Source organism: Apteryx mantelli, chromosome 6 (assembly GCF_036417845.1).
Source record: "Apteryx mantelli isolate bAptMan1 chromosome 6, bAptMan1.hap1, whole genome shotgun sequence".
NCBI classification, from domain to species: domain Eukaryota; kingdom Metazoa; phylum Chordata; class Aves; order Apterygiformes; family Apterygidae; genus Apteryx; species Apteryx mantelli.
Window position 1 is genome coordinate 39,362,247 of NC_089983.1, and position 24,797 is coordinate 39,387,043.

The 24,797-nt window shown below is 41.9% G+C and overlaps 1 protein-coding gene across 1 annotated transcript in view; it reads left to right on the forward strand.

Annotated features, from left to right (window-relative positions):
• The window catches only part of KALRN (kalirin RhoGEF kinase), a 530,846-nt gene that overhangs the window by 315,107 nt on the left and 190,942 nt on the right, over positions 1-24,797 (forward strand). Inside the window, exons 12-13 of the mRNA XM_067299320.1 lie at positions 8,343-8,512; positions 14,330-14,504. Coding sequence (XP_067155421.1) covers positions 8,343-8,512; positions 14,330-14,504 — 345 coding nt within the window. The remainder of the gene's footprint in view (positions 1-8,342; positions 8,513-14,329; positions 14,505-24,797) is intronic.

Sequence of the window (24,797 nt, forward strand, 5' to 3'; positions counted from 1 at the left end):
GAGCAGAACGCTCGCTTGTCTGAGGTCTGCTGCTGTTGACTCTTGCAGTCAGAAGAGATGACAGAATGAATCAAAGTTAATCGTGGAGCAAACGTGACAGTGTTTCTGGGATATATTGTATAATCCTGTCACTCATCATAAATTGACCCAGGATTCACAGTACTTAATAATTTGTTGTTTGATTTTAACTCTTAATATTGACATTTTGGAGCAATCACCCATCAGGTAATACATACTTGTGATGAGGGGGATAATCACTTTAGCAATTCCCTTTGCTGGCAACTTGTAGGAGCTCTGAAAAGGTCTCGCGCTGTGTGAATAGTTCCCACAAAGCATTTGTCTTATACGCTTCATTCCTGGAGTGCAGTCCTGATCAGTGCTTTTGTTCCTTCTCTCACACTATGGCCAGGTTTAAAAAACAAGGTAAACATAAAACACTAAAATGATGTAAGCTGGCTCTCTATGTATAAAATATTCACTGATTTGGCATCACACGTCATGGCACTTTCCGGGGTTAGGATAAAGAACCAAGTGTCTTGCTGAAAAGCTGCATGTTTTCTTTTTTCAATGGGATAAGGTTCCCAGCTGAGATTTCCAAAGCTACTTAAAAAATCTGACTTTGAAAATATCAGCCCCTCCTCTCACTGTGGGGCTGCAAAGAATCAAACCTTAAATTTATGCCTCCTACAAGTCTGAATGTTGGTTTTCTTGGGAACTGGATCAGTACAGTTTGACTGGGGGGAATATTATGAGCAGAGAACTCAGGAGGCAATGGGGGGAAAAAAGCAAATGCTTTTATGAAGATTTAAGTAAATGCTGATTTTTAAAATAAGTGCTCAGTTCCTAAAGGTTCTGATATTCCTATCAGAGATAGATTTGCAGGAAGAGAGCAGGGGACATTGGTGAAGGGAACTGCCAGAGCTGCACATACAGGTGACGTGTGCATATGTACACTTTGACAGGACTGCCGATTCCTTGGAAAAGACAGATGCGTTCCATTACTCACCAGCCTACCATTATCTTTTGGATAATTGGGACTGTAGGGAAGGCTCTGCTGGTATAATAAATAAACTTTATTTTGTGTGTGTGTGTGTGTGCAAAAGTTCACTCTGGGTTATTACCAGTCAATTACCACAAAGCAAAAAATCCCTCTCCGAGCTCCAGAGCACAGGCTGTGGCTTTGACCAACCTGCAAACATTCACCAGTCATTCATGGTGGTGGTTTCTCTGCAGGGTTAAATCTGGTCTGTAATGCTAGCAGAGCTCTGAGGCTGAGGAAGCAGGACAGCTGGGGGGTGCGGGGTGCCCCTCTTTCCTGTCTGTTTGTTGTCTAGCAGCAAGGTTCTTTCATGCAGGATTAAGGAGCTGGGTATGGAGAGAGCTGGGGTGTCCTGGCAGCACATCCTGCTCTCAAGCAGAAGAGTTTGAAGCATGGCCAGACCACTAGTGAATAAAAATTCTGCCATCTGTGATCTTTTGAAAGAATAAAAGTAAAACTTCAGAAAACAAAATCAAGGTAACAAAAGTTAAGAGATTGCAAACAAATAGACTAAATCTCAAGAAATTCAACCTGCAGCAGAGGAAAGGCAGACACATGGAAGAGAAGTTCTTTCCTGTCATTCTGCCGTGTGCTTGCCAGAGGTTTCCTACAGACTGCATTTTAGTTCACACTTTGCTATCTTCATTTTCCTGATCATTCACCAGCATTTGGACCAATTGCTTTATTCTGACCAAATATCAGCAGCAGCTTTAGAGAGCCGTTGCATGTTTTGTACATGATGCTCCTAGGTAGGGCCCTGTCCTGTATGCCTTGCACTCCAGATAACACTGCCTCATGCTGCACCTAGACGGGTGGGGTTTTTTGAGCACATTAGTGACAGCTGGCCCATCCTATTTAAAGTACCCTTTTTATTGGCTATAGCCTGTTTTCCCGATTTCCTTAAATTGAGGAAGATGGACTTTTCCCAGTTTCAGTGCCTAGGCTTGTAGTTTTTACTGTTGTATACAAAGGCAAGAGCAGGCAGTCAGTGCCTGTTACAATCTGCGTATTGAGTTCTCTTCATCAAAGCCTTACTGGGAGGCTTCTCTAATTCACCCATCATTCAAAAAACCCCATGTTCTGTTGCCCTTTAAGTGCATGTGTGCAATGGAGTCTATAAAACTGCTTTAAAATGTTTAATGTCAGTGTAGTGGTTCAAGGTGATGGATTCAATAAGCCTGTTTGGTTAGGGAAAGGCCGCGCAGTTTGTTTAATCCTTAGCAAGTTTCAGAATGATCAGAACTGTCACAAGTGATTTATTTCTAAGATTCCTAGGGCGTAGTGGTGGAAGCTGCCCAAAGGGCTTAAAGCTGCAGAGCAGGGTAAGGCTGCAAGTGATATGGCAAGTCACTGGGAAAAGCACAGAGGGAAGAGGTGGTGCAGCTCCTATCTGAAAAGTAAGGAAATGTTTAGAGCCAGGGAACACTTAGTTTAGAAGAAAATATAATGGTTCATGCATTTATTTAAGTAAATTGCTGAATTTGTAGTGTATATTTTGCATCTATGAGAAGCTCTTCCTGCACCAGACTGTAGTGTATTACCCTGGCGTAAAGCTGAATATATTTTTTGATGTAGGAAGTACTTCTCCAAGCTTGTACCAGTATGATCAAGTGCAGAATTCAATTTGCTTAGTACAATTTCTGCAGTTAATCACATCTAGATTCATAATTGCAAGTAACTTGCATTAAAATTATGCTTTAAGAGAAATATGTTTTTGCAATTCATGATGGTAGCAGGCAAAGCACAGAACATGTACATCTGATTCTTCAGTTATAAGCCAGCTTCCTCTCCTGGAATGAATAGGCCCTGAATTACATTTACATGACCTTGGGCTGGGGATCTACGCACTCCCTGATGTAAGCATAACTGCCCTGAGCACGTTTCCCTTGAGAGGAGATTGTTCTGTGCTGTATCAGTCTGGTCCATGCAGGACTTGGGAAAAGCATCAGATGTTTAGGCATTGCAAATCCTTTTGCCATAGGCAAGGTTACTAATTAAAAAGCTTCAGCATACAGAAGCACCAGATGCAACCCAACCAAGGATGAATGTCAAGAAATTGGCAAGGAAAAGGGAGAAAAGCAAGAAAGAGGTTAGGAAGAGATCAGACGTTTTTTTCACAGAATGTTCCCTTTCTTTCCACTTGTCGTTTCTTCCCAACCAGTTTGGTGATGTCTGACAACGTTACATCTTGCAGCAGGGTGTCTCATCAGCTGCATCTTACTGTGGAAGCTGCATATTGTGGCATTTCATATGAAGCGTCTGGTCATATCACGTTGTCACATTTTATTAGGTATGCTGTCATCACGTGACACTTCACTGGTGGCATCCGGTCATGTTACAGCTCGTTATTACAAACCTTCTTTTATATGTTTCCCTTGACATTTTCATGAGACCTTGAATGTGCCCTTGGGACTTTGGAAATCTTGTTGAAATATGCTTACAGGTTATAGCAACTATCAGTTCATTCAATTTAAACAGCACTGGATGCATTGTAAGTGTGAATAAACATGGGCTGATGGAAGTTAATTATGTCGAGAAGCGTCATTATCTTCACCATGTCGGTGGGGGGAAACCAAGGTGGAAAAAGTGGTTTCCTAAAGGCCACACAACGAAACCATATTCATAACAGCACTGAACAGGTGCTTAAACATAAGCACATGCTGAAGTCCTGCCATAAATTGACCTGCCCTGGGAACAAGTGAAACAAGGTCTGTTTTCCAAATCTTTGTCTTCTCCTAGGGTCTATGTGACTTCTGCATATTATTGAACAACTAAATGTTACTGCTTAGAGTGAATTTGTATAAGCCTGGCTTAGAAGGAGAGGAGAACAGAGTTGATGGACATCTCTCTCTGGAGCAGTTCTGTTACTTTCTCTCAACCTGACCTTGGTTTTTTGGACTCCTATGTTAACTCATGGAGTGGCAGCTGTGCAGGTGGGAGAAGAGAACTCCCATATTTCCATGAATCCCTCTCAGTTCTGTTCTAGCCTTGGTTGCTGTGATGGACATTAATTTACCGAGCTAGCATGAACATCCTTTTGGGGCATGATCTGCAATACGTGGCACTCCTCTGATATTGTAAAGGAGTAGAACATATACCCTGGATAGTTGCTTGTTTCCTTTAACATCCTTGTTTTGAATGGCTAGCGAAAATATTGTGCACTGGTTATTCTCATGGATTGAACTGACCAGTTCTTCACCTTCCTTTTCACTGGTCTCAATACTCAATCTCTTTAAACTGTTTTGGGTAGGATTGAAACTCGGTACTGGCATTTGCCAATAGCAGTGTGCAAACACCGGGTGTTTAATACTTATTCCAAACACGGAGGCGAGGTTTTCTTAGCAATCTCGTTAGGTTTTACATTTTGTTTAAAGTGGTCCCTTGCTCTAAGGGAGAAGCATAAATTTTTAGGTAACAGGCACAGATGTCCTTCAAACCTCCAGTAAGTGGTCTCATTAAGTACTTGAGAAAAATGAAGGGTATTGCATCAGCCGAAATAGCTGGGAATAAACTGTATTGTCTTTTCGATGGATGGAAGCTGCCTGTGTGTTACAGCCAAGCAAGACAAAGAAGTTGTTACAATGCCTAAGAGAGCTGACAGAAGCTCCCCTAAAAGAGGGGGTTTGGGTTCTTTTTTTTCCACTGGTCTAGTTATCAGAGGAGAACTGTTTTTCTTGTGTGAAGCCACGATTACCTTGATAAATAAGCCAGAATCTTGGAGCCTCCATGGCGCTTCAGCATGGACATTGCATGTTAAATATTTACCTTGCACTTTTGTGTGACCACTGTAAAATTTATAAACTAATTTAGTTTGCATGTGTTGGATTTGTGGCTGAGTCTCTCCACTGGGCTTAATTCAGGTTTAACCACTAATGCATTAGTATGTCCATATCCAATTAATTGCACCAAAGGATAGATCAATTTGAAGGAAGCATAAAAAAAATTTTTTTGTTTTATTTCGTCTGGGTTTGCCAGGATTCTGTATCTTTGGTTTAGTACATGTTAAGCACTATGGTGTGGAGGTGTCCAATTTCTGGACATGTGCATCACTGGCAAGCTTAGTAAAGTCATCACAGCTGGACGTGGAAATATTGTGTTAGTATTTGAAATGTCTGCATGCACCTACACGTTCTCCCTATGCAGGATCAAGTGACAGATTAGCAGTAGTTTGGAATGCACATGGGAATGGGACAGGTGCCCGTGAATTTTGCTCATGCTAAAAATGAAGGAGGAAAAGTTAGTTTGTGCAAATACATGCCAAACATCATCCTGTGTAATAAGCCAGACTTCAGTGAAGAATTGTGCACTTAGCCTAAGTAAGCTCGCTGCTTTGGAATGAGTCACAGCATATGCACAAAGTGTTTGATGACTTAGGGTTTTAATAGGATTTTTAAAATCAGTTGAGTAGCTGTATTGGAATTAAACATTGAACCATAATAGAGACTGATTTTCTGAGTTGTGTTGGACTGGAACAAGCCAGGGTATGATTTCTGTTTTGTGATTAACAGGTCAACTGATTTTGGTGTGGTGACATGGAATTTATCCTCCATTTCTGTGGCATTCAGAAATGGGACTTGGTAGCAATTTATTTCAGGTGCTGTTAATTGTAGCACATAACCTAGGAGGTCTGTGAGTCAGGTTTCTATTGTAAATTATTCCTGAAAGATCTTCCTAATCTTATTAATATTGACTGATTCTTTGTATTAGGATTTCCCAGGGATTGGTGGAGTCTGAAGGATTAAAGCGCTCTGAGTCAAGGATGACCTAGATTCTGATAGCTTTTGTTAGGCAAATCCTTACAATCACAGGTCACGTACGGAACCATGCGAAGTTAATATGAGTTTGTGTCTTTGAGTGTTTTCTCAGATTAATAAATGTTTCAGTTCCAGGTGAGTACAGTGCAGTTCATGTAGAAGTATTTCAAAAGTGCTTTGATTTAGGAGCATATTCAAAAAGTGACTTAGGATCTTAAAAATCAAAGTCTTTTTGGCTGCTGCTGAAAGTTGGGTTCTGAAGACACTTTTGAAAACAGGGCTTTCCTCCTCCGTTGCATTGGGGGATTGGAAACTCTCCTTGGCCCTTGCTCACATGATAATTTCAAGGAACCGGCAGATTGCCAGCAATGAAGCAATTTCTTTATCTCACTTTTCTTTTTGTACAGAAAACTCCCTGAGCTTTTTGTGGTTATCTTAAATAGAAAAATTAAATATGAAAAAGAGCAGCAAAAAATTATAGAACTACTAGCTTGCCCATCTTGGAGGGGAAGGATGATTTACACGCATGGCCATTTTTCTCTTCTTTAGTTACAAAGTGCTCTATTACTTGGAGATCTGATTAGCAGGGAAAATAATATTCCTAAACAACCTGATCCTAGCCTGCTTTAGTCCAGCTGTCCCTACTGCTTGAGTGGGAGCAGGTGTCAGGATCAAAACCAGAAAGATGCTGAATGTAACTGATGTGCCTAAAGGCATTAATACATTTTCCTTTTTGCTGGCTTGCCCAAGTCCAGCACCTGGAACTCGGGTCACAAATGAAAAATCACTCTATTTGGTTATTCAAATATGTTTTCATCCTTTCAGCTATTTCATGGGCCTGACTACTTAATTATATTCTTTTTTTGTACTAATACTTGCCGTTTTATAGCATGCCTTTCCTCTGATAATGTGAAAATATACAAATAAAGTGAGCAAGACATTCCATTGTAGGCCAGTAATAGGCTAGGCAATTATGATTATGCTGTTTATGAATAAACTGAGACTAAGGGGTTCACCCAAAATATTCACTAACCCTAGTGAAAGGCCTTCAAATTCAGCAGGAGTTTTAAAGCATGTTTTCCCAAGTGGCTTATCATCTGTCAAACAAGGAGTCTCTAGTGGGGTGGGAACAGAGCCCGGGGAGCAGGGCTGTCCATTTGCTGATGTAATCGCTAAGCAGGGCTGGGACAGGTTCAGAGGTCGATTAGTTTGTTTTAGATCAGGGTGATATCCTTGAAGTCAGTAGAGTGCCAGCAGTGTAAAACTCTCGGAGGCTGGCCTTTGCTTTGGACCTGTTTGTGAGCAGCCTAACCAGCTGGCTCTTAAAACATCTCTCTCCTCCTTTCTCTTTTTGTGGACGTGCAGAGTTCGCAAACTCAGAAGAAATCCTGTAGGATGAGGATCCAGTGTGCCTCGTTCTGAACAGAAGTGTTTTTACCAGCTCTTTTGACACCCCCGCACAACGTCTGTCTACTCCTTCATATGTACCTCTAGCTCCCTCTGAGATAAATTGCTTTGCAGCTCCCTGGAACGGCAGACAGAGATGCAGCCCCATTCCTGCCAGCTCCGCGTGCTTTGACATTTGACAGTGCAGCGGTACAGCGGGTAGTTTCCCAGTCCCGTACTTCTCTGCTACCTTGCAGAATATACCAGCAGAATGTGGGTTAATGGGGCAGGCATGGCACAGAAAATAGTCTCGCTGGTGGAGTCATTAGGATTTGCTGGCAGATTGCCAGCTCAGTTGGTGCAATTTTACACTCACTTTTCAGAGCAAGCTTAAAGGGGAAACCTCTGTTCGTTTTAAGGCTTTACAGCCAACGAGGAGCTGGGGCTTGCCTGCCACTGCTCAGATCTCTGATGAACAGCTGGCTGGATATATTTATCTAAGCACTTAGCCAATTGGTTTTTGTTGTTGTTTTGAAATTGGTAGTCAGGATTTTTTAAAATGAATGGACCTGCATGGAAGCGATTGGTGAAACTGCTGCCTCCTCACTATGTCCGGATTTTGTAAGAGTCAAAAAGCAGAGTCTGAGGTGCATTTTGGAAAAAAAAACAAAAACAAAACAAACCCCTTCTGCCTGTGTAAGGCATAGTTGAGCAGGCACAGCTGGACTTCAGTCAGTACCATACATACATACCAAACATTTTAGTTCTGCAACAGGATTCAGCTGCATGAGAAATTAATGGGAGTTGATGTCACTCAGCTCCGGAAAGGGTTAGGGTTATCACAGCTATATGGCATTGTAATTTGTTACTTGTCTAAAGAGTTAATTGGAGGGATACCATGAATTTAGTTATTATCATGTAAGAGGCTGAAATGAAAATTGATTTGGGGAAAAAAGGCTTGATATTACATTTATTTTACTTGGTTGCTTAAAATCAAATTTCACCTACCAGAATCCAGTGTATCCTTTTTTTTAAAAAAACTTGAGGTCAGTTCCCATGTGAAACATGCTCTCTTGGTTAATGCTTTCTGATCTGGAATTAGAGAGCAAAAGGGTTAAGTCTCAATCCCTCTCTGATTTATATTTCCCTCCCCTCCTTCCCAGCTGTGGACATGGATGGAAGATCTGCAGAAGGAGCTCTTAGAGGATGTCTGTGCTGACTCGGTGGATGCGGTTCAGGAGCTTATCAAGCAGTTTCAGCAGCAACAAACAGCCACCTTGGATGCTACCCTCAATGTTATTAAAGAAGGGGAAGATCTAATCCAACAGCTCAGGTAAGCATCCACCTGGAGGAAAGGGGTCAAGAAATCTGATATATACTGTGTTTTGGGTGTGCGTAAGTGGGGAAAGGTAAGTTTAGGCTTAATTGGGAGAGTATATTTACTCTTTGCTTATTTATGATGTTTTAAGTTCTTAGAGTGTTTTATTGAAATTGCAAGGAGTGATTTGTATGGACTGATTAGAATCTGTGGAGCAGCATGGGCTGCAATGTTTGACAGGGAGATTATTTATAGACACAATGAACTGAATTGAAACAAATTCTTTTCAGGTGAATATTTTAAGTGGGTACTTACGGAAGATTGTTAAATGATCATGAGCTGAGGCCTTGTAATTTATAGAATTACTCCTGGTATAGGAAAACTGTATTCCTCCAAATAAAATATGCACGTGTCTAACAGTCTTCACTCATTTTGCATGCAGCACCCTTCCGTTTATCTTTGTTCGTATGGGGTTTATTAATGCTGTCAAACAGGGTCTTGTATTGTCAGCTCTACTTGCATTATGAATTAAAACAGCTCATTTTATCTGATTTGAAATACACCAAGTGACTGGCTCTGAAAAGTTTTTTTGCTTTCTCAGTCTATAAGTGTAGTAGAACAAATGCTTGCAGAGAGTACAACAGTCTTACCCAAAACTTGTAGTACTGAGATCTCTCTCACTTGTTCTTATTTACAATGGTATCCTACTACTTTAACTTTGTCAATAGCAGTGTTTTCCTGCCTTTAGTGTTGTAACTGAGCTCAGAACCAAGGCCAGTACATCCGTTGTTCTTGAGATCTTTGTATTATTAGAGACTGCCCTTCTCTACAAGTAGATAGTGTGTATATTATGTATGAATATATAATATGAAAATCTACCAAGTCTCATGCATTTCACCTGAAACTCACCCAGAGGGTTATGTCAAGAGCTATGCAAGAGGCCCTGAGTCCTCTGCTGCAGCTATGTGCTGAACTTTCCTCTGTGCTTTTTGCTGTCACCCAGGGTGTGCAATCTTATCCGCAGAGTCAGAAAAAGGTCGAGAGATTTGAAAAGGCTTCCTTAAGTTTCGAACGTCATTCAGCTCTAGGCAGCTACACAGAAGAGAGAGAGTGCAAATGCTTAGTCTTGCTGTATGTGGTTTACCTGCGTCACAGGGGGCGAGCGAGGGATGCAAGCTGTGGTATTGCCTGCTGTGAGCAGAGTTGGCAAGGAAGGATAGGGAGTAGAAAGAGCCAGGCTCCATCGATCCATTCATCTTAGCTGATGAGATAAGTAGGAAGGAAACATGCTGTGTTTGGTAAGCATGCTGCCATATGGAGGGGATTTTAGATAAGAACGTAAGTATGGCCATGCCAGGTCAGCCAAAGCTGACATAGCCCATTATTTTGTCTCTGATGGTGGGCAGTTTCCCTTTGGAAGAAGAAACTTTTTCTCAAAGTTCAGGGCTTTTCTAGGAAATCACAAGAATGGCAGTGAAATTTTGTACCAAAAGGTATTTTTGTTCCAGAAACCCCGCTCATCTCACTTATTGGCACAACATCATTCCAGCATGAACACCCATGGAGAAGACCCAGAAATGGACCCTGTGTAAGCCCATCAGGTGGACTGTGGACTGGGCTGGGGGGCTGCAGAAAGTGTCCGTGTTGAAGGAGTCCCAGTGCAGGCTGTGAGATCAGGCTAGGGGCTTTTTGCCTGCACCTGTGCCTGTGGAAAAGTGGCGTGTGGAGCCATGCAGTGGGCCGAGCAATATTTGGGACTGAGTAGTCGTTTGAGCATCACTGTGCATAGCAGCTGTAGGGGGAAGGCCAGTCAGTGCAGGTGGCTGTGAGGTGATGGAGGAGAAGAGGTGAACTGGGAGAGAGCAGGTAGGTGTTCATCTGTTTTCATGTAAACTTGGTCAGTTTTTAGTTTCAGTCTTTGAAAAGCAAGGGTAACCCTATGTTTGAGAATGATTTTGGAGTTGGTGTTGTACCTAAACATTTGAAAAATGGCAAGGCTGGGTTTGTGGCAGTTGTTTTTAACCAAGAAATCACATTGCTGGGCTCTGGCTTGTATTCTGGACAGTGAGCAAGGTGGAGCAGGGTGAAGCAGGATCACCTACTTCTGATAAAGTTAAGTTCTGATAAATACAGAGAACAGCTGTCTGAAGAAAAGAAGCCTTGGATGCATGCAAAGATATGCAGGGCTGGATTGTCAAGATGCTGTTTGATTCAAGTGTTGTTTTCAACCACTCTGACTAGTCTAACTGCATAGCCTATAGTATGATCCTGGACTCTTGCAAAAAAGTGAAGCGGAACTACATAAGAAAAACATGAAACCACTTTAGTGAGCTCCCACTCTGATGGCTTTCATGGCTGCTGGCAAAAGTAAAAGAACACACTTGGGAAGAAGGAAAAATCAGAATTGCTGCAGTCTTTCCTTAACACAGCATTGCATTTCACAGTGTGGATCACCTTGTACCTGCTGTGAAGCCGAAGACTGCAAATGCTATAACAATGAACAGAATGAAATATGCTGCTCTTATCAAGCATGTCATAGCATAGGTTAAAACCAATGAAATTAATGGGGCCTTGAGGAAGTTTCCACTTCTTGTCCTTATCTCTGAGAGCACAGATATTAGCTTAGAGAAGATCACTTGTGTAATAGTACTCTGTGTCTCCTCCTGATAGCTTAGGAAAAACTCAGCTGCTTGAACTAGTTAAATATGATGGCTGGGACTGCTCTTCACAGAAGATCTTCAGTGGCTGCTGGCATCAGGAGACCACACCTATCAAGAACATAACAAACCTGACTTGCAACACCACACATACCATGGTTGACATCAGAAACAGTTTTTCCACTCTTCATTATCGGTCCTGAGATCCTCATTCTCAGCAGTCAGTCAACACAAAGCAAATCTTTTAGAAAACTGCTATGCTTCCAGGAGAGCTGCTGGAGGCAAAACAATGACTTGTGCCAATGAGATGGGGAAGAACAGGGATGTTGGGAGGGGAAAAATGACAGTGAAGATTTCTGGACCTTTCTTTCTTTACCATAGTTAAGTGTGTGAGCTCTTGATAATGGGTACTTTTCACATAGCTTTTTCCTCGTTAAAGCACTTAAATCAATTTCAGGAGCAGTGAGTTCATTCTGAACAAACTCAGCAGCAATACACTGAACCCAATTTTATGTTCCCCGTGTTTGTTTGGGTTTTTTTGGCGGAGGGGGAGCATGTTTCAATAGTTTCCAGTCTCAGAAACTTCTTTTTCTGGAAGGTGGGGTCTTTCTGAAACCAGACTGTGTAGGGATTCTCAGGGCCTTTTCTGAGGGGACTGTGGAAAAAATAGCAGATTATTGCACTTGAAATTTTGTATTGCATCAGCTCCTGGAATGCAAGTGTGGCTTGATTTGAAGAGTGAAGTGTTTAATGAAAAAGAATTTCTAAAACCAAGTGTGTCTTTAGATCCCATGAGAGATCTAAGATCTACCAGTCTTGAATAATTCATGGAGTCATTTAGCTATTATATGAATAGTAATATTCCTGCATTTGAATGAAGACATATTTCTTGTCCTTTTATAGAAGACAGGTGCTGACTGAAGGAAGCAGAACTTGATTGAATGTGGGCTAAGATTAAGTTGTAGTTTCAAAATGTTGCCTAGTTATCTTCATTCATCCTTTCTCTGTACAGTTGGAATGTGGAAGCAGAGAAAGACCTTATGGTCACCAAGAAGGTGAAACCACAGGACTGACAGAGCGGGACAGAAACTGTATTGGCTAGAGAGAGAGTAATATCAGCCTTATAAGCAAGGGAGGTTGGTACTACATGCTTCAGAATGGTATTGGGGCATCTGAAGTTCTGTATATCAGAAAGAATGTATTTGAGGAAAAAGAGGAGATACACATCCAAAGAGCCAGCTAATGTGTTGTTAACGGTATTCTGTATTTTTAAATTTAATTCTTAGGCTTCAGATGTTCAGCCAAATGCTTGTACTGTTCCCCCAAGACACACAATGAAAACAAAATAACATATGTATGTTTTGTTGCCTTAGAACCCAAAAGGTATGGTTTTAAACTTACCTTCAATGACTGTGTGTATCAACGCCTATGTTCAATTTAAGGCATCTATATTAGGTTGTATGATTTCTTTACTCCAGTTATGCTCACTGACAGTGTTCAATTAACATTTAAGTTGACTGTATGTTGTTTTGATCTGACCCTACGTGATGATAATTTACAAATAGCAAAGCACAAGCATTTCCATCTATTCCCATGGAAGACTACCCACACTTTGTTAGATGTTTATGGAGGGAAAATTCAGCCCTGAAAAGGGAAATGGAAACCTAAAAATTGGGAGCCTAGCAGTACTGTTGCATAGTGGGCAGACTCCACAGGCACTTCTGCTCGGCAGCCCAGAAGAGGAGCTCCAGGATGGCTGGCCAGGAGGAGGGTTCCCAGCTGCAGTTCATTCCTCATGGAGCAATGCGGTGACCTGGCAGCATTACCTGGCACATCGCTTGGTCTCCAGTATTGTCAGCTGGTTCCCTCTACATATGGGAACTTGTCAGTGCCCTGATATTCCAGTATGATCTGCGGGATTTTTCTTTGCCACCCTCCCCACCTTCTCCAAGCCACATCTACAGACTGATAGGAAATACTGATGTAAGACCTGCTGGCTGACCCACTCCATCCTGTTATCCTGCCAGTGCACATGGGTTTCCAAAAGTGTATTTTATAGGGCTTTCAGTTGGTTTGGTTTAAATATCCCAAGCAATGTGGCAGCTATCACAAGCCCTTGAGCAGGCTGCAAAATGAAAACTATTGCATCTAAATCTTGTTTGAGCCAGAGTACCAAAACTAAGCACTAAATTGTAGCTTCAGATTTTCCTATTTGTCTCTATTAAAGTTGGGGAATCTTTCGTGCCACGTTCAAGGATAAGTTTTAGCTCTTTATGTCCTCAAAGGCTCTTTTATTCATAGAACATCTACTGAGAAAAATTTACTGAAGACCTAACAGATTGTAGATGACCCCGTATTATATGTGAGAGCACAAGCAGAAAAGAAACTGTCAGGGCTATCCTGTGTCTGTGCTAAGATTTGTTTCAGGTACAGCAAGCTCCCCCTAGGTATCCAGCCCACCAGTTAAAGGGCTTGCTCTCTTCTGCTGCCTGTATGTGGGGTGTATAGCAGCTGTATCTGACCTCTCACAGGCACATGGCACTTCACTTACCCTCATGCAAGGACAAGTCAGACTCTGTCTTACGAAGCTTGAAAAAGTGTTTTCCTTCAGTGGAGTTTTTTGCACTGCATTCTGAGTATTTTGCAGGATTTAGTAATCCGGAGAAATCAAGGGATCTCTATCCCCTTAGTCTAAAATGCTGATAATTCTGATTCAACTAATCCACAAGTAATAAAGCAAATGTTGCACAAAACCAACTTGTAAAAGTCCAGGTGGCTAAGTAGCAGCTCCGAGCTTTGTGCTGCTGAGACAGTGTGAGCATAGGATGGAGCGGACACTCTCTGTAGGATTAAATGGGTTTGACAGCCAGACTCCTCAAGAGAGCCATTGAGAGTGAGGTGCCGTTCTCCCCCACTCTGCCCCTCCGAGCCCTCCCAAGTGTGTAAGGTCACAGTGTCACGACACAAGAAAGGATGTCCCCATTGTTTGAACTTTGTGCCAAGCTCAGGAACTGCAGGATTTCAGCGAGTAAAAGACGAGGGTTGCATACTCCTTCCCTCAGCCCTTTGTGCCTGGGCTTGCTTCTCAGCGGCACGCAGAATCACAAATGTGTAGTTCTTGCTCTTTTGCCTGCCTTAATGCTGAGCTTTAACCATTCTCTCTGCCTTGCCACAGGGACTCAGCCGTTTCCAACAACAAGACTCCACACAATAGCTCCATCAGCCACATTGAATCTGTCCTTCAGCAGCTCGACGAGGCCCAGGTACAGATGGAAGAGCTCTTCCATGAGAGGAAGATTAAGCTAGACATTTTTCTTCAGCTTCGGATTTTTGAACAGTACACCATTGAGGTAAGAGCTGGCTGCATGACCTGAGAAAGGTAGAGCTGTGAGAGGGAATGTATGCAAACATACTGTTGTAGGATACACCCAGAGCTGTTTGATTGCACTCAACTGTCCAGTGGCAAAGAGAGTTTAAAAACAGGTTTTAAATTCGGCATGTGCAAGCTAAAAATATGCTTTAGGATATACTGCTAGTGTGCACTGAAATAGATTCATGTCTGCTTGGCTGCCTGCATGCTGCGTATCTGCCTGCTTTGGGGAGAAGCTTTATAAGATGCCCCTGTATAACTCTTTGTTGACTCTAGTCAGTCAGGAATTTGGAAGTTGTGAAACACGTGCTGGTGAGGTTTGTCTCTTCAGATACAAACATAGATGTATACAAACAGACATATGTGGCTTTAAACCACCAGGTAAAAACATTTTAAGAATCAAAGGAAAGAATTTTTAAAAGATAGGCTTTGAGCATCACAGTCAATTTATAAAAAGGAAGGGGGAAAAGAGAGGAATAAGAGAAGCCTTAAAATGTATTTTTATGTCCCTGTGTAAAAAGGTCTTTCAGTTCTGTTTTCTACTTCTGTTTTGAAATCAAAAGCACTGGATGTAAAACCCATCAAAGCAGTAATAATTGAGGTATTCTTCTAAAGAGACTGTAACCAGTCTCATTAATTACTTGCTGTAATTCTTATAGAACATGGTGCAAAAAGAACAACATGTCAATTAACTTGTGTGCAGAATCCACCAAAGCCATGCATCAGCACTTATGTCCCTTCTGAGGTGTGTTCCTCCTGCCATATCCCACTGCTGGTTGCTCAGTTCATGCATCACTCTGTGTTTTATGATGATATATTCCTGAAGGTATTGTTTGTAAATCTGTAGGTAATCTCAAGGCGGGTACTGATAATTAATGGGAGCCTTACTGTGCTGTGTTGCACTTTGTAAAGTGTTTGTTTTAAGACAAGACATGATAAATTATAGTGCAATAAAGGGCTGTGAACAGGGATATTTAGTTGTCTTAATCTATAATTGGATGCCAGAGATAGTGATCAGTGAGGAATACCTGAGCTTTTCTGTTGTTGCTGTGCAGTTAGGTATTGTACTGAAGACTGTTCTACAGTGCTTGTTATTAATGTAAATTAGAATAGTTTCATTAGCATTGTTCTTTACCTACCAGTTACATACAGCCTCCCTGATTTTGGGAGACAGTGCTTTTTGTTAGTGTGTGTGTGTGTGTGTGTGTCCATCTATAAATGTATGTATTTCATGTCAAATAACATACTTTGCTCTGTGAACAGTGGTTACCTTAAGAATGCTTCATTCACAGTTCAGGAACTCTCCACACTGTAGTATCTCCTATACTTAGAATAGTAGGTATTTTGATACTGCAAAGTGGCAAATGTTGAATACCTAATGGCTTTTACTCTAAAGATATGAATGATAAATGAAAGCATATATGCATACATATCTATAAATGGCACCTGTGTTTTCAAAAATGAAGTAAAAAAATGAAAAGCTGCAAGTGACCCTAAAACATGCAAATATATCCATTGACAGCATATGGTGAACTCATGAGAGCTGGTCATTAATATCTCAGCTTCTCTGTATTTCATGGCAAATTCTAGGTCTGAATCTAGAATTATGCTGACCTTGAGTAAAGATTTAAAAGACTTCACTGTATTCTAATTTTTTGTCTTTATACATTGTCTTTCAATCAAAGATCTCAAGGATCTTTACCACCAAGGATCTTTACCACTATCTGATGAGGAAACTGAGGCATCAGGAGATGATGTGGCTTGTCCTAGGCGCTTCCACATGTGGTGCCAGAGCTGGGAATACCATGTGGATCCCTCAGTTTTGTTCCTGCATGGATCCCACTTCTGTGTTTCCACAGACACAGTTGAAGTCATTCTGATCTATTAAGATGTTTAAAATCTGACATGTGCTTCAGAGTCTTCTTGAATCGATTAGCTAGAAAGGACTTTAAAGAAAATCACCACTTAGTTGTCACTGTAGATTTGCTATTTTTCATCATGAAGACATCTGAGTTGCCTGTGCAAGATTAATGTTACAAGGAAATGTGAGAGCATGTTTTATAGGGAGTCTATGGGTAGATGATTTTGCTTAGAAAGCTCTCCCTTTCCAATAAAATATTTCTTATTTTAAAATAATTATAACATTTAATTTTTAACTGAACACAGAATGAAAAATATTTGTATGCAGGTCAGTATCTTAAATTTTATATATACATTTAGTGATCAAATAAGAAAAACAGCTTGGTGGATAATAAAAAGAAAGGCAATTTGAAATAACACATTAAATGACACATTTATACTGTGTGTTTCAAATAACAGCTGAATTGGCTCAAATTGACACAGTAACAATCCTTAGAAACTAGACTGCAGTCGGTTGCCTCAGCAGAATAATAAAGATTCCAAATCAGTAAGGAAACTGTTATCAAAATTAGCAAAATTATCTTACCCCATTGTTGAGAAGCAAAAAAGATTTTTTCATCACCGTAATTAAAAAGCATGTAGTATTTCTGATGTTTGATTATTCTAAGCTTGTAAGGGAAAAAGATGGTAAAATTAGGACCAGGAAATTAAATATCTTTTCTACTAAAGATAAGTAGTTTGAACTGTAACTGGAAATATATTTAGGTTTTAATTTTCCATAATAGCCCAGATCCTGCATAGATTAAAAGTGGTGAAATAATGTGTACCAGTATGATTCTCAAATGAATTTCTCCTTTGCTAGTGTAGATAAGCGCCCTTCCATCTGTCCAAAGAGCAGTGCCATATTGAGCATATCCCCAACGATACGCCTCTACCCGCTGCAGCCATGTTAGTCTTTCTCCTTCCTGCACTCACGCAAACCTGCAAGAAGTGGGCCCAAAGCACAGTGCTGCTGGAGCCAGACCGCAGTCTGTGAGAAGTAGCGCTGTCTGAAGACGGGAGAGGGGAAGCTCCTTTCAGCATGCTTTGAAAAGAGCAGTTGAGGAAGTTGGATTTTGAGACGGGATCTTCCAGTCTGGTTGACTGAGCACCTCTTGCCCATTCTTCCCCCGTGCAGGAAGGGAGCAGAAGAGCCGGCTGGCCGTGGGTGATGGCTATGCTGCAGCAACAGGCTTGCTCCAAGGGGACTGGGTTGCCCCAGGCTCTCTGCCTTGAGACGCTGAAGTAGATCTCACTTTAAAATGGTGGCGTGTCTTGTTCTATAGAGAGTCAGAGTTTCAGCAGGTTTCATTGGGAACCCCGAGGCTTCTCTGTGCTTCTTCCATCTTGTCAAGCGCTATGTTGTCCTGCCTTGCCTCAGGTCTGTGCTCTCACCCTTGATTTCTCAGTTTCTTGCATTTCTGGGAAGCCCTCATGCTGAGGATCCTTTCCTGGGAGCTCTGGTGAGTGGCAAAACTTGCGTCTCTCTAGTGGCAGCCAGACAGAAGCAGCTGTGGAAGTCTGTCTGCTTCCAGCAGCTTTTGGGAAGGCTGTGCATTAGAGCTCAGTCTCAGGGAAGAGTTACAGCCAGTGATGCTTCTTTCCACTCAGTTGTGGTACCAAACATCTTTTATCCTGTTCATTTTCTACACCACCTTCTCCCTCTCCTTTCTAAATGATAATGCAAGCAGTAAGTATTAGGGATTTTTCAAATGCACAAATGGCAATTAGATGACTGGCCTTTATTTTATTTTTTTCAGAAAGTGTCTGACTGTCATTTGTCCGTTGGAAGCTTTACTCCTTTTACTGTCCTCTCCAGATATTGAAATCCATACCACATCCATGGACCACTTAACAATTTCCCTTGGCACTCCTTCCTAAACTTGCACCGTACCCATCTGCTTTGTAGCATTCTGTTTTATGAGTTTTTCTATAATCTCCTCTTCCTGCCAGAGGTTTGGAGTCCAGACAAAGTTCAGAATTAACGGTGCTGCACAAGCAACACTTGCTTCCATCTCTTTAGGCATCACTGGACCTTTTCCGTGCTTCAATGAAATCTGCCAACTATTTTTTCCTTTTGTCTTCAGGAAAAGTATTTTACCTAAAGAGAAGCCACTTGCCTTTCTCTTTGGTAGGACAAACCAGCTGCATTCATTTAGGACTTCTAAGGACTTCTGAGCTGCACAGACGGCTTTTGTGTTGTATCTGAGTCAAGGCAGGTTTGGCAGATATTAATTTGGATATGAACTCACAGGCACATAGCATGTGCTGCCTTTGCTTTCTTGCCTTAATCTCATTATATTGACTGATATTTACACTCTGGGTTCTTAGGGTGAAGTATATGAAATCCAAACTGTTCCAGCACCTGGAAACAGGCATAACAGAAACATGAGAAAGCCTAGCTATCCCTATGGGAGGTTATCTACCATAGGTTTTAAAACCATAAAATGACAACCCATTTTTTTGTTTAGGAAACGTGTCTAATTTTGATGCCTGGTATGTTTTATTCCTTTACCCAGTCAATGCACATTTCAAGACAAAACAGGATCATTAGGAATATATAGTTGGACTTTCTGTATGATACAGACTCCAGCTGAGTTTGTTCAGCCAACCAAGGAACTCAGGAGATTTTATGCAATGTGAGTGTGGTAGCTGATCCACTACAAGGAAGTAGGGTGTAAGACCCAAGGGACTATGGCTGGCGGACCTTAGCAGCAGTGCTGGCACCCCACTGAGCACCTCATATGTATGAAGCTCCGTTGTATCCCAAAATTATATGCTCAGTAAAATCTGTCAAATGTAACTTGTTTCTTGCTTCAGAAATAGTCGTTTAATGACTTATTAACCATTATTTAAGTGAATGCTAATATACAGTAAAATGCAGAGAAAATGCATAGCACACGAATGGTAAAATGACCTGACCTGTGACTCCAAACAAAATGACCTCCATCCAGAGTCTTTCTGCCTATTTTTTCTTTGTATCTTTTGCAGATGGTCAAATTCACCTATGGGTCTCTCATGAAACTCTGTGACTGAGAACAGGAGTGATCTCAGCTGGTGTCTGTTACCAGTTACTGGTTACCCCCAAGGAAACTTCTCTTTCATCTTCCCGGAGCTGCCCAGCTCCTTCCCTTGTGTATATTGTTTTGTTTCCTTCAGTGCATGTGGATCTGTGCAATGCTAGACAGAGCCAATTCTCTGCAGTCCTAGAGCAACATGGCTTCTAGGCCGTGACTTAGTCCTGGAAGGAATTGTTGGGGTCCCACTGTACAATATAAATTTGATCTTGTATACTTTTTGCTATCCTTCAAAAAGCCCAGTGATCACTAAAATTACCACCTGTTAGATATCTGATTTTGTATCATTCCATCTCTTTAGCTCAATTTCACCTACTAATTAAAATTTTCAGACTTGATTTCAGTTGCTGGCTCTTCTAGCTGTTCCCATCCGTCCCTGAGCATGAATTTAGAAGGGAACAGAAGCCAGCTTTCAGACAGTAGTTTACTTCACTGTTATTTACAACTCACTTGAGTTTCTCATTCCAGGTTTATAACATTAGCAGAATCTTTCAAGGGAATTAGCTGCCTGCTTAGAGGTACAAGATGCTTTATAACTCCTCATTGACTTATAGCTGACACTCAGATGTGAGCTTCCTTATTAGAAATAAGAGTTACGGAGTTTTTGATACACGCTTGAAAGAAAGGGCATGATAAGAAAAAGTTTAGGTTTTTCTGTTCATAAGTTGGAATCCTGTAATGCCTCATAAAGAACTTCTATTTTTCTTTTTAATATGGACCTACGTACTTTTCAAACTGCACAGCACTTCATTTTAAGGAAAGTAAGGCACCAAGCTGTTCTGGGTACCATGTCTTTCGGAGTTGAATTCCATTGTTTATATAGATATTTTGGGGATTCAGAAGCCAAAATCACTGGAGCAGAATCATCACTGTGACAGCCTTTTCACACTTCAGTGGTTCAGGTCCCCACTAAGCCAGTGTGGCATCTCTGTCTATTATCAAAAAAAAGGATGAATGTATTTTCATATTGCACAGTGTCAGCCCAAAAGGAGGATGGAGAAGAAGGAACAAACTTTCTGCTTGTGTGATTTGTAAAAGTGACGGTTTTCTTTGACCTTTCCTATCAACATCTCCTTCACCATATACCTACAGTATTAATCTGCTTGTAGATGCACTAATACCACCATATCCAGTCCTCTGCTCTTCCAGCCTTCTCTGAATTCCAAAACAGAGGTGAGTGCTGTCACCTCTGGCATCCCTAGTGCCAGATCCATCAAATGTGCCTCAGAGGTCTGGTGTCCCCTAGTCCTTTAATAATCCATTTCTTTCTGCACTCACAGACACTTCCTCACGGTCCAGGAGTCACACACATCTTTTTATTATTCCTCCCTAGTTCACATCTGACCTCCCATGTCATCCACCCTTGCTCTCTGTTCATCCCAGGTGTATGGCTCTCACCAATTTTTCTTGAAGTGATGTAGATTTTCCCTTTACTTGGTTCTGAGCTCTGCACAGCTCTGCCCCTGTGCCTGTATGACTCTTCTTCCTATCCTGCTTCATCCCCATGCTCTGCCCACTCTTCTCACCTTTGCTCCTCCTCCTACTTACACCATCATTTCTCTTGCAACCTGCCTCCTATGTTTGCTTGTTCTTCTCAAGCATCTTTACCCTTTTCCAGATCCCTTTCCCAAGCCCACTCTTTCTTTGTGTTGATAGCTTCTGCTCCTAGGGTAGAACTTTCTCCTCCTCCTCATATGCCCTTCCCCAGCCCATACTTGAAAATACCAGCTCCTATATGATTCACTCACCATATAACATTTATTTTCTCTTGCCTGATTCCTCATTTTCCCTCTCCACCTCCTTTAATTGGCAAACCAAGTTTTCTGGTTGGCATTAAACAAGAAGGCTTTAGGTGTTTAACACTGAGTTTAGACCAAGCAAGCAAGAAGCGTTTAAGGCTCAACAGCAACATGTTTTAGAAAACTTCAGCAGCAGCATCAAAAAATAGATAGGCTTTAACAATGAAATTATTGCAGATAATAATTGCTGCACCTTGGGTAGGCTCCTTGGCGTACTTCACAAGCAGGCTGCAATGTAGGAGGGAGGTGGCTGGATTACTACTGTTACTATTACTGCTATTAATTTTGACCTGTACACTTCTTCTGTTTAGCCACCGGACTGAAGATGAACATCTCCCCTCAATCATGTTATTTGCTGGTGTTGCAAAATGAGAAATCCAGAAAGCAACAAATGCAGCAGTATCACAGCAGAGAGAATTCGAGTGCATTGAGTTGCTGCAGCTCCAGCTTCTAAGCTGGAGGATGCCTCCCTAAGGAGTGTGTGGTCTAGACTGTGGTCACTGTGACTGTACAAAGCAGAAACCCAGCTGGAATGGTCTATGTATCTATTATAGCCTTGTAATTGTAGCATGAAGCTCAGTGCAAACCCAGCATTTGCTCGAGTGCTGAGATGAGCTCTGTGCTGTCCCTGCTGCACTGATACAGGTATCTCAGGTAGCTTGGGATCACAACCTGCATCCCTCAGTTCCACTCCCATTATCATGGCAGCAGGAGCATTTATTTCAGGTGAAGAAAGAAGAATCTTGCTTTCTAGGTTTATTGTCAATGAATAGCTTCGTCATGTGTTTCTTTCTCATTAGTACTTTGGGGTCACTTGACCTTCCTAGTTACATTTGGCAATTTAGAGCTTTGTTTCTTGGCCAGAAACTTCATATCACCTGCAAGGAAGGGCTGTGTTGCTGAACTGTGACAACAAGGCACACGTGCAGTTTTCCTTTGAACAGCATGGGCACTTAAGTCTGCTGCTTATGCTTATGCAGACCTCTGCATCGCCTCTGTTGCTCTCTCGTGGCCCTTCCGTTTTGGTATGATTTCTCTCTCATGCCAGGGCAGAGCAGAGCAGAGCTTAGGGCTGCTCTCACAGCAGGGATCCTCTTGGATTAGGGCAAGTGAAGGATGCTGAGGTTTATTTAGAATCACAAACATTGGGAAGGAAAATGAATAAACTTAAGTGCAGTTGGTTCTTCCCACCAAAAACCCAAAAGATGAACAGAGTAAACTCTAATCAGCCATTCATAAGGGTCAAAAGGGAATGAAACAAGTTCATGGCCAAGTGAGCCTCATTTATGAGATAAATGTCCTGATTCCTGACAGAGGCCCAATGGAATTGGCTCTTACCCACAGTTTAGGAGATAGGACACTTTTATCTAATGCAGTCCAAGTTTCACCAGAGATGTCAATGCCTAGTCATTTTGTGAAAGCATCCAAGGCCCTTTTTTGGACTTGAAAAATATACATCTGTAGTTAACAGAACTGCCTAATTACAGCCTCTTGCTGAAGAAAAATAAATCATTTTCCCTTTACCCAAGTCAGACCATTTAGGGAATCAAATTCAGACTCTGGGACTGTTTCCAAATGGTCCAGTTTGAAGTGTAGACACTGCAGGGATTTTGAGGCATTGGCTGTACAGACAGGAAAGGAAGTGTCTTAATGAGACATGCAAAGCAGCATAGTCTCTGGGATAGGACAGCAGATTGGGATTCAGGAAACCTGGGTTGTTATCACAGCTCTGCTATTGCTTCTTTGCCTTCATGTGCTTTAGATTCTCTGTCAACCATCTGTTTGTCTGAGTTATTCAGAGCGATGTACCCAACCTTCCTGTACACACACTTCGCTTGAGAAATTTGGTGATGTTCCACCTCTCGCTGTGCCTGACTCCTTTCTTTCCTCCCCTTAACCAGCACCCGGGACAATCATCCCTTGTTCCTCAGCACCCACTCCGAGACAACTGTCACTCCTTCCTTCTGCCCTCTGTTGGTGGCTGCACTTCTGGCCCTGGCAGAGCAGCCTCTGAGTTTACAAGCCCAGCTGGACCGGTCTGAGTCCAGAGCCACCCAGGTGTTTTTGTGCTACCTTAGCCCTGGTTCCCAGTCCTGGAAGCATGACGCGGAGCCCCCTGGTCTGGCCTTGCATCCTGAGGAGTTTATCTCCTTGTGCCTGCCTGTAATGTCCTTTCCTTATGAATTGGAAACCATGGATTTGAACAGGGGAATGTGGATAACAGAGCACAAACCCTTCAGTACCTTGCAGTGGGTGGTAGGGAATGTAGATTTTTAGATGCAGCTTCTCCTGTGTGGGGAGTCTGGCAAAAGCTGGCTGCCGACATGAGCAGTCCAGAGCCCTGGCTCCCGGGAAGGCAATCGCTCTCTAGGACGTTTGTGGATGCCTCTTTGCTAGGGACTTGTTTTGGATACCCAGGGCCAAAGGGCAAAGAGCAGTACAGGCAGGAAAAGCCATTTTTCTGTCCTTGAGCAGAAATTATCATAGATTTAATGATAAAAGCAATGCTGCTGCAGTGTGCCTTCCGTAGCCAAGTGGAAAAGTTACTAAGGGAAGCAGCACCACGACAGAAAGAGTTACATAGACAGTTGTGTAGATGCGCTGGATCCCAGCATCTTTGAAGATCTGGGAACATCTGCTGATTCCTTCATATGTCCATCCTCAGCCCACCTGACAGTTCAGCCCTCCAAGAGATTTGTCCTGGAAACGATGTCCACAGGCATAAACAGGTTGGAGAGATACTGTTTTGATCAGATACCCCCTATCCTAGTGTCATGGCTGTACAAGCAAATAGATGGGACACATTCTGTGATTGTTTTAATCTTTTCTATTACTGTCACTTAAAACTGCATTTAGACATCTTCCTGAGAGCACATGCATGGGAATTTAAAGATGCCTACAGGAAACTGGGAAGTATGTTGATTAGTCCCTTGCAAATTTTCAAGTGTTTCTTTTAGTAGCCTGACAATCAATGCAATGAACTCCAACAGACAATATTTTTAATAGCTCATAAAAGTACAAATTCTTTCTGATCCTCTCATGTTACATGCTTTTCTATTAACTCCTACAAGCAGAAGGGGCTTTGCACTGAATCTTAAGTATTATTGTCATGACTGTAGAAACCTGAGCTTATTCTAAATTCATTCTGTTGTTCATAGTTTGAAATGAGGTCAAGACCACCTCAGTTCTGATTACTCTTAGCAGAAGATCTTTCTCTAAAACCCCTTCTTTTCTACTAAAATCCTTCTCCAGCATCCACTTTGACCATTTCTCTGTAACTGTTAAATCTGCCAATAAGCCACCACATTCCCAGTACTCCAGCTATGGCATGTGAATGAATCAGAGTGCACTGGAATCAGGAATGGGGCCAAAGAGACTGTGGAGGTAGTTATTATATAAAGGTAATTGAGTGGAATGGACAATGGAAAAAGCTGGAGAAAAATGGAAGCCTCTCAGGATGTCCACACTCTGCCTTTAACCCTCCAGCTGAGATCTCAG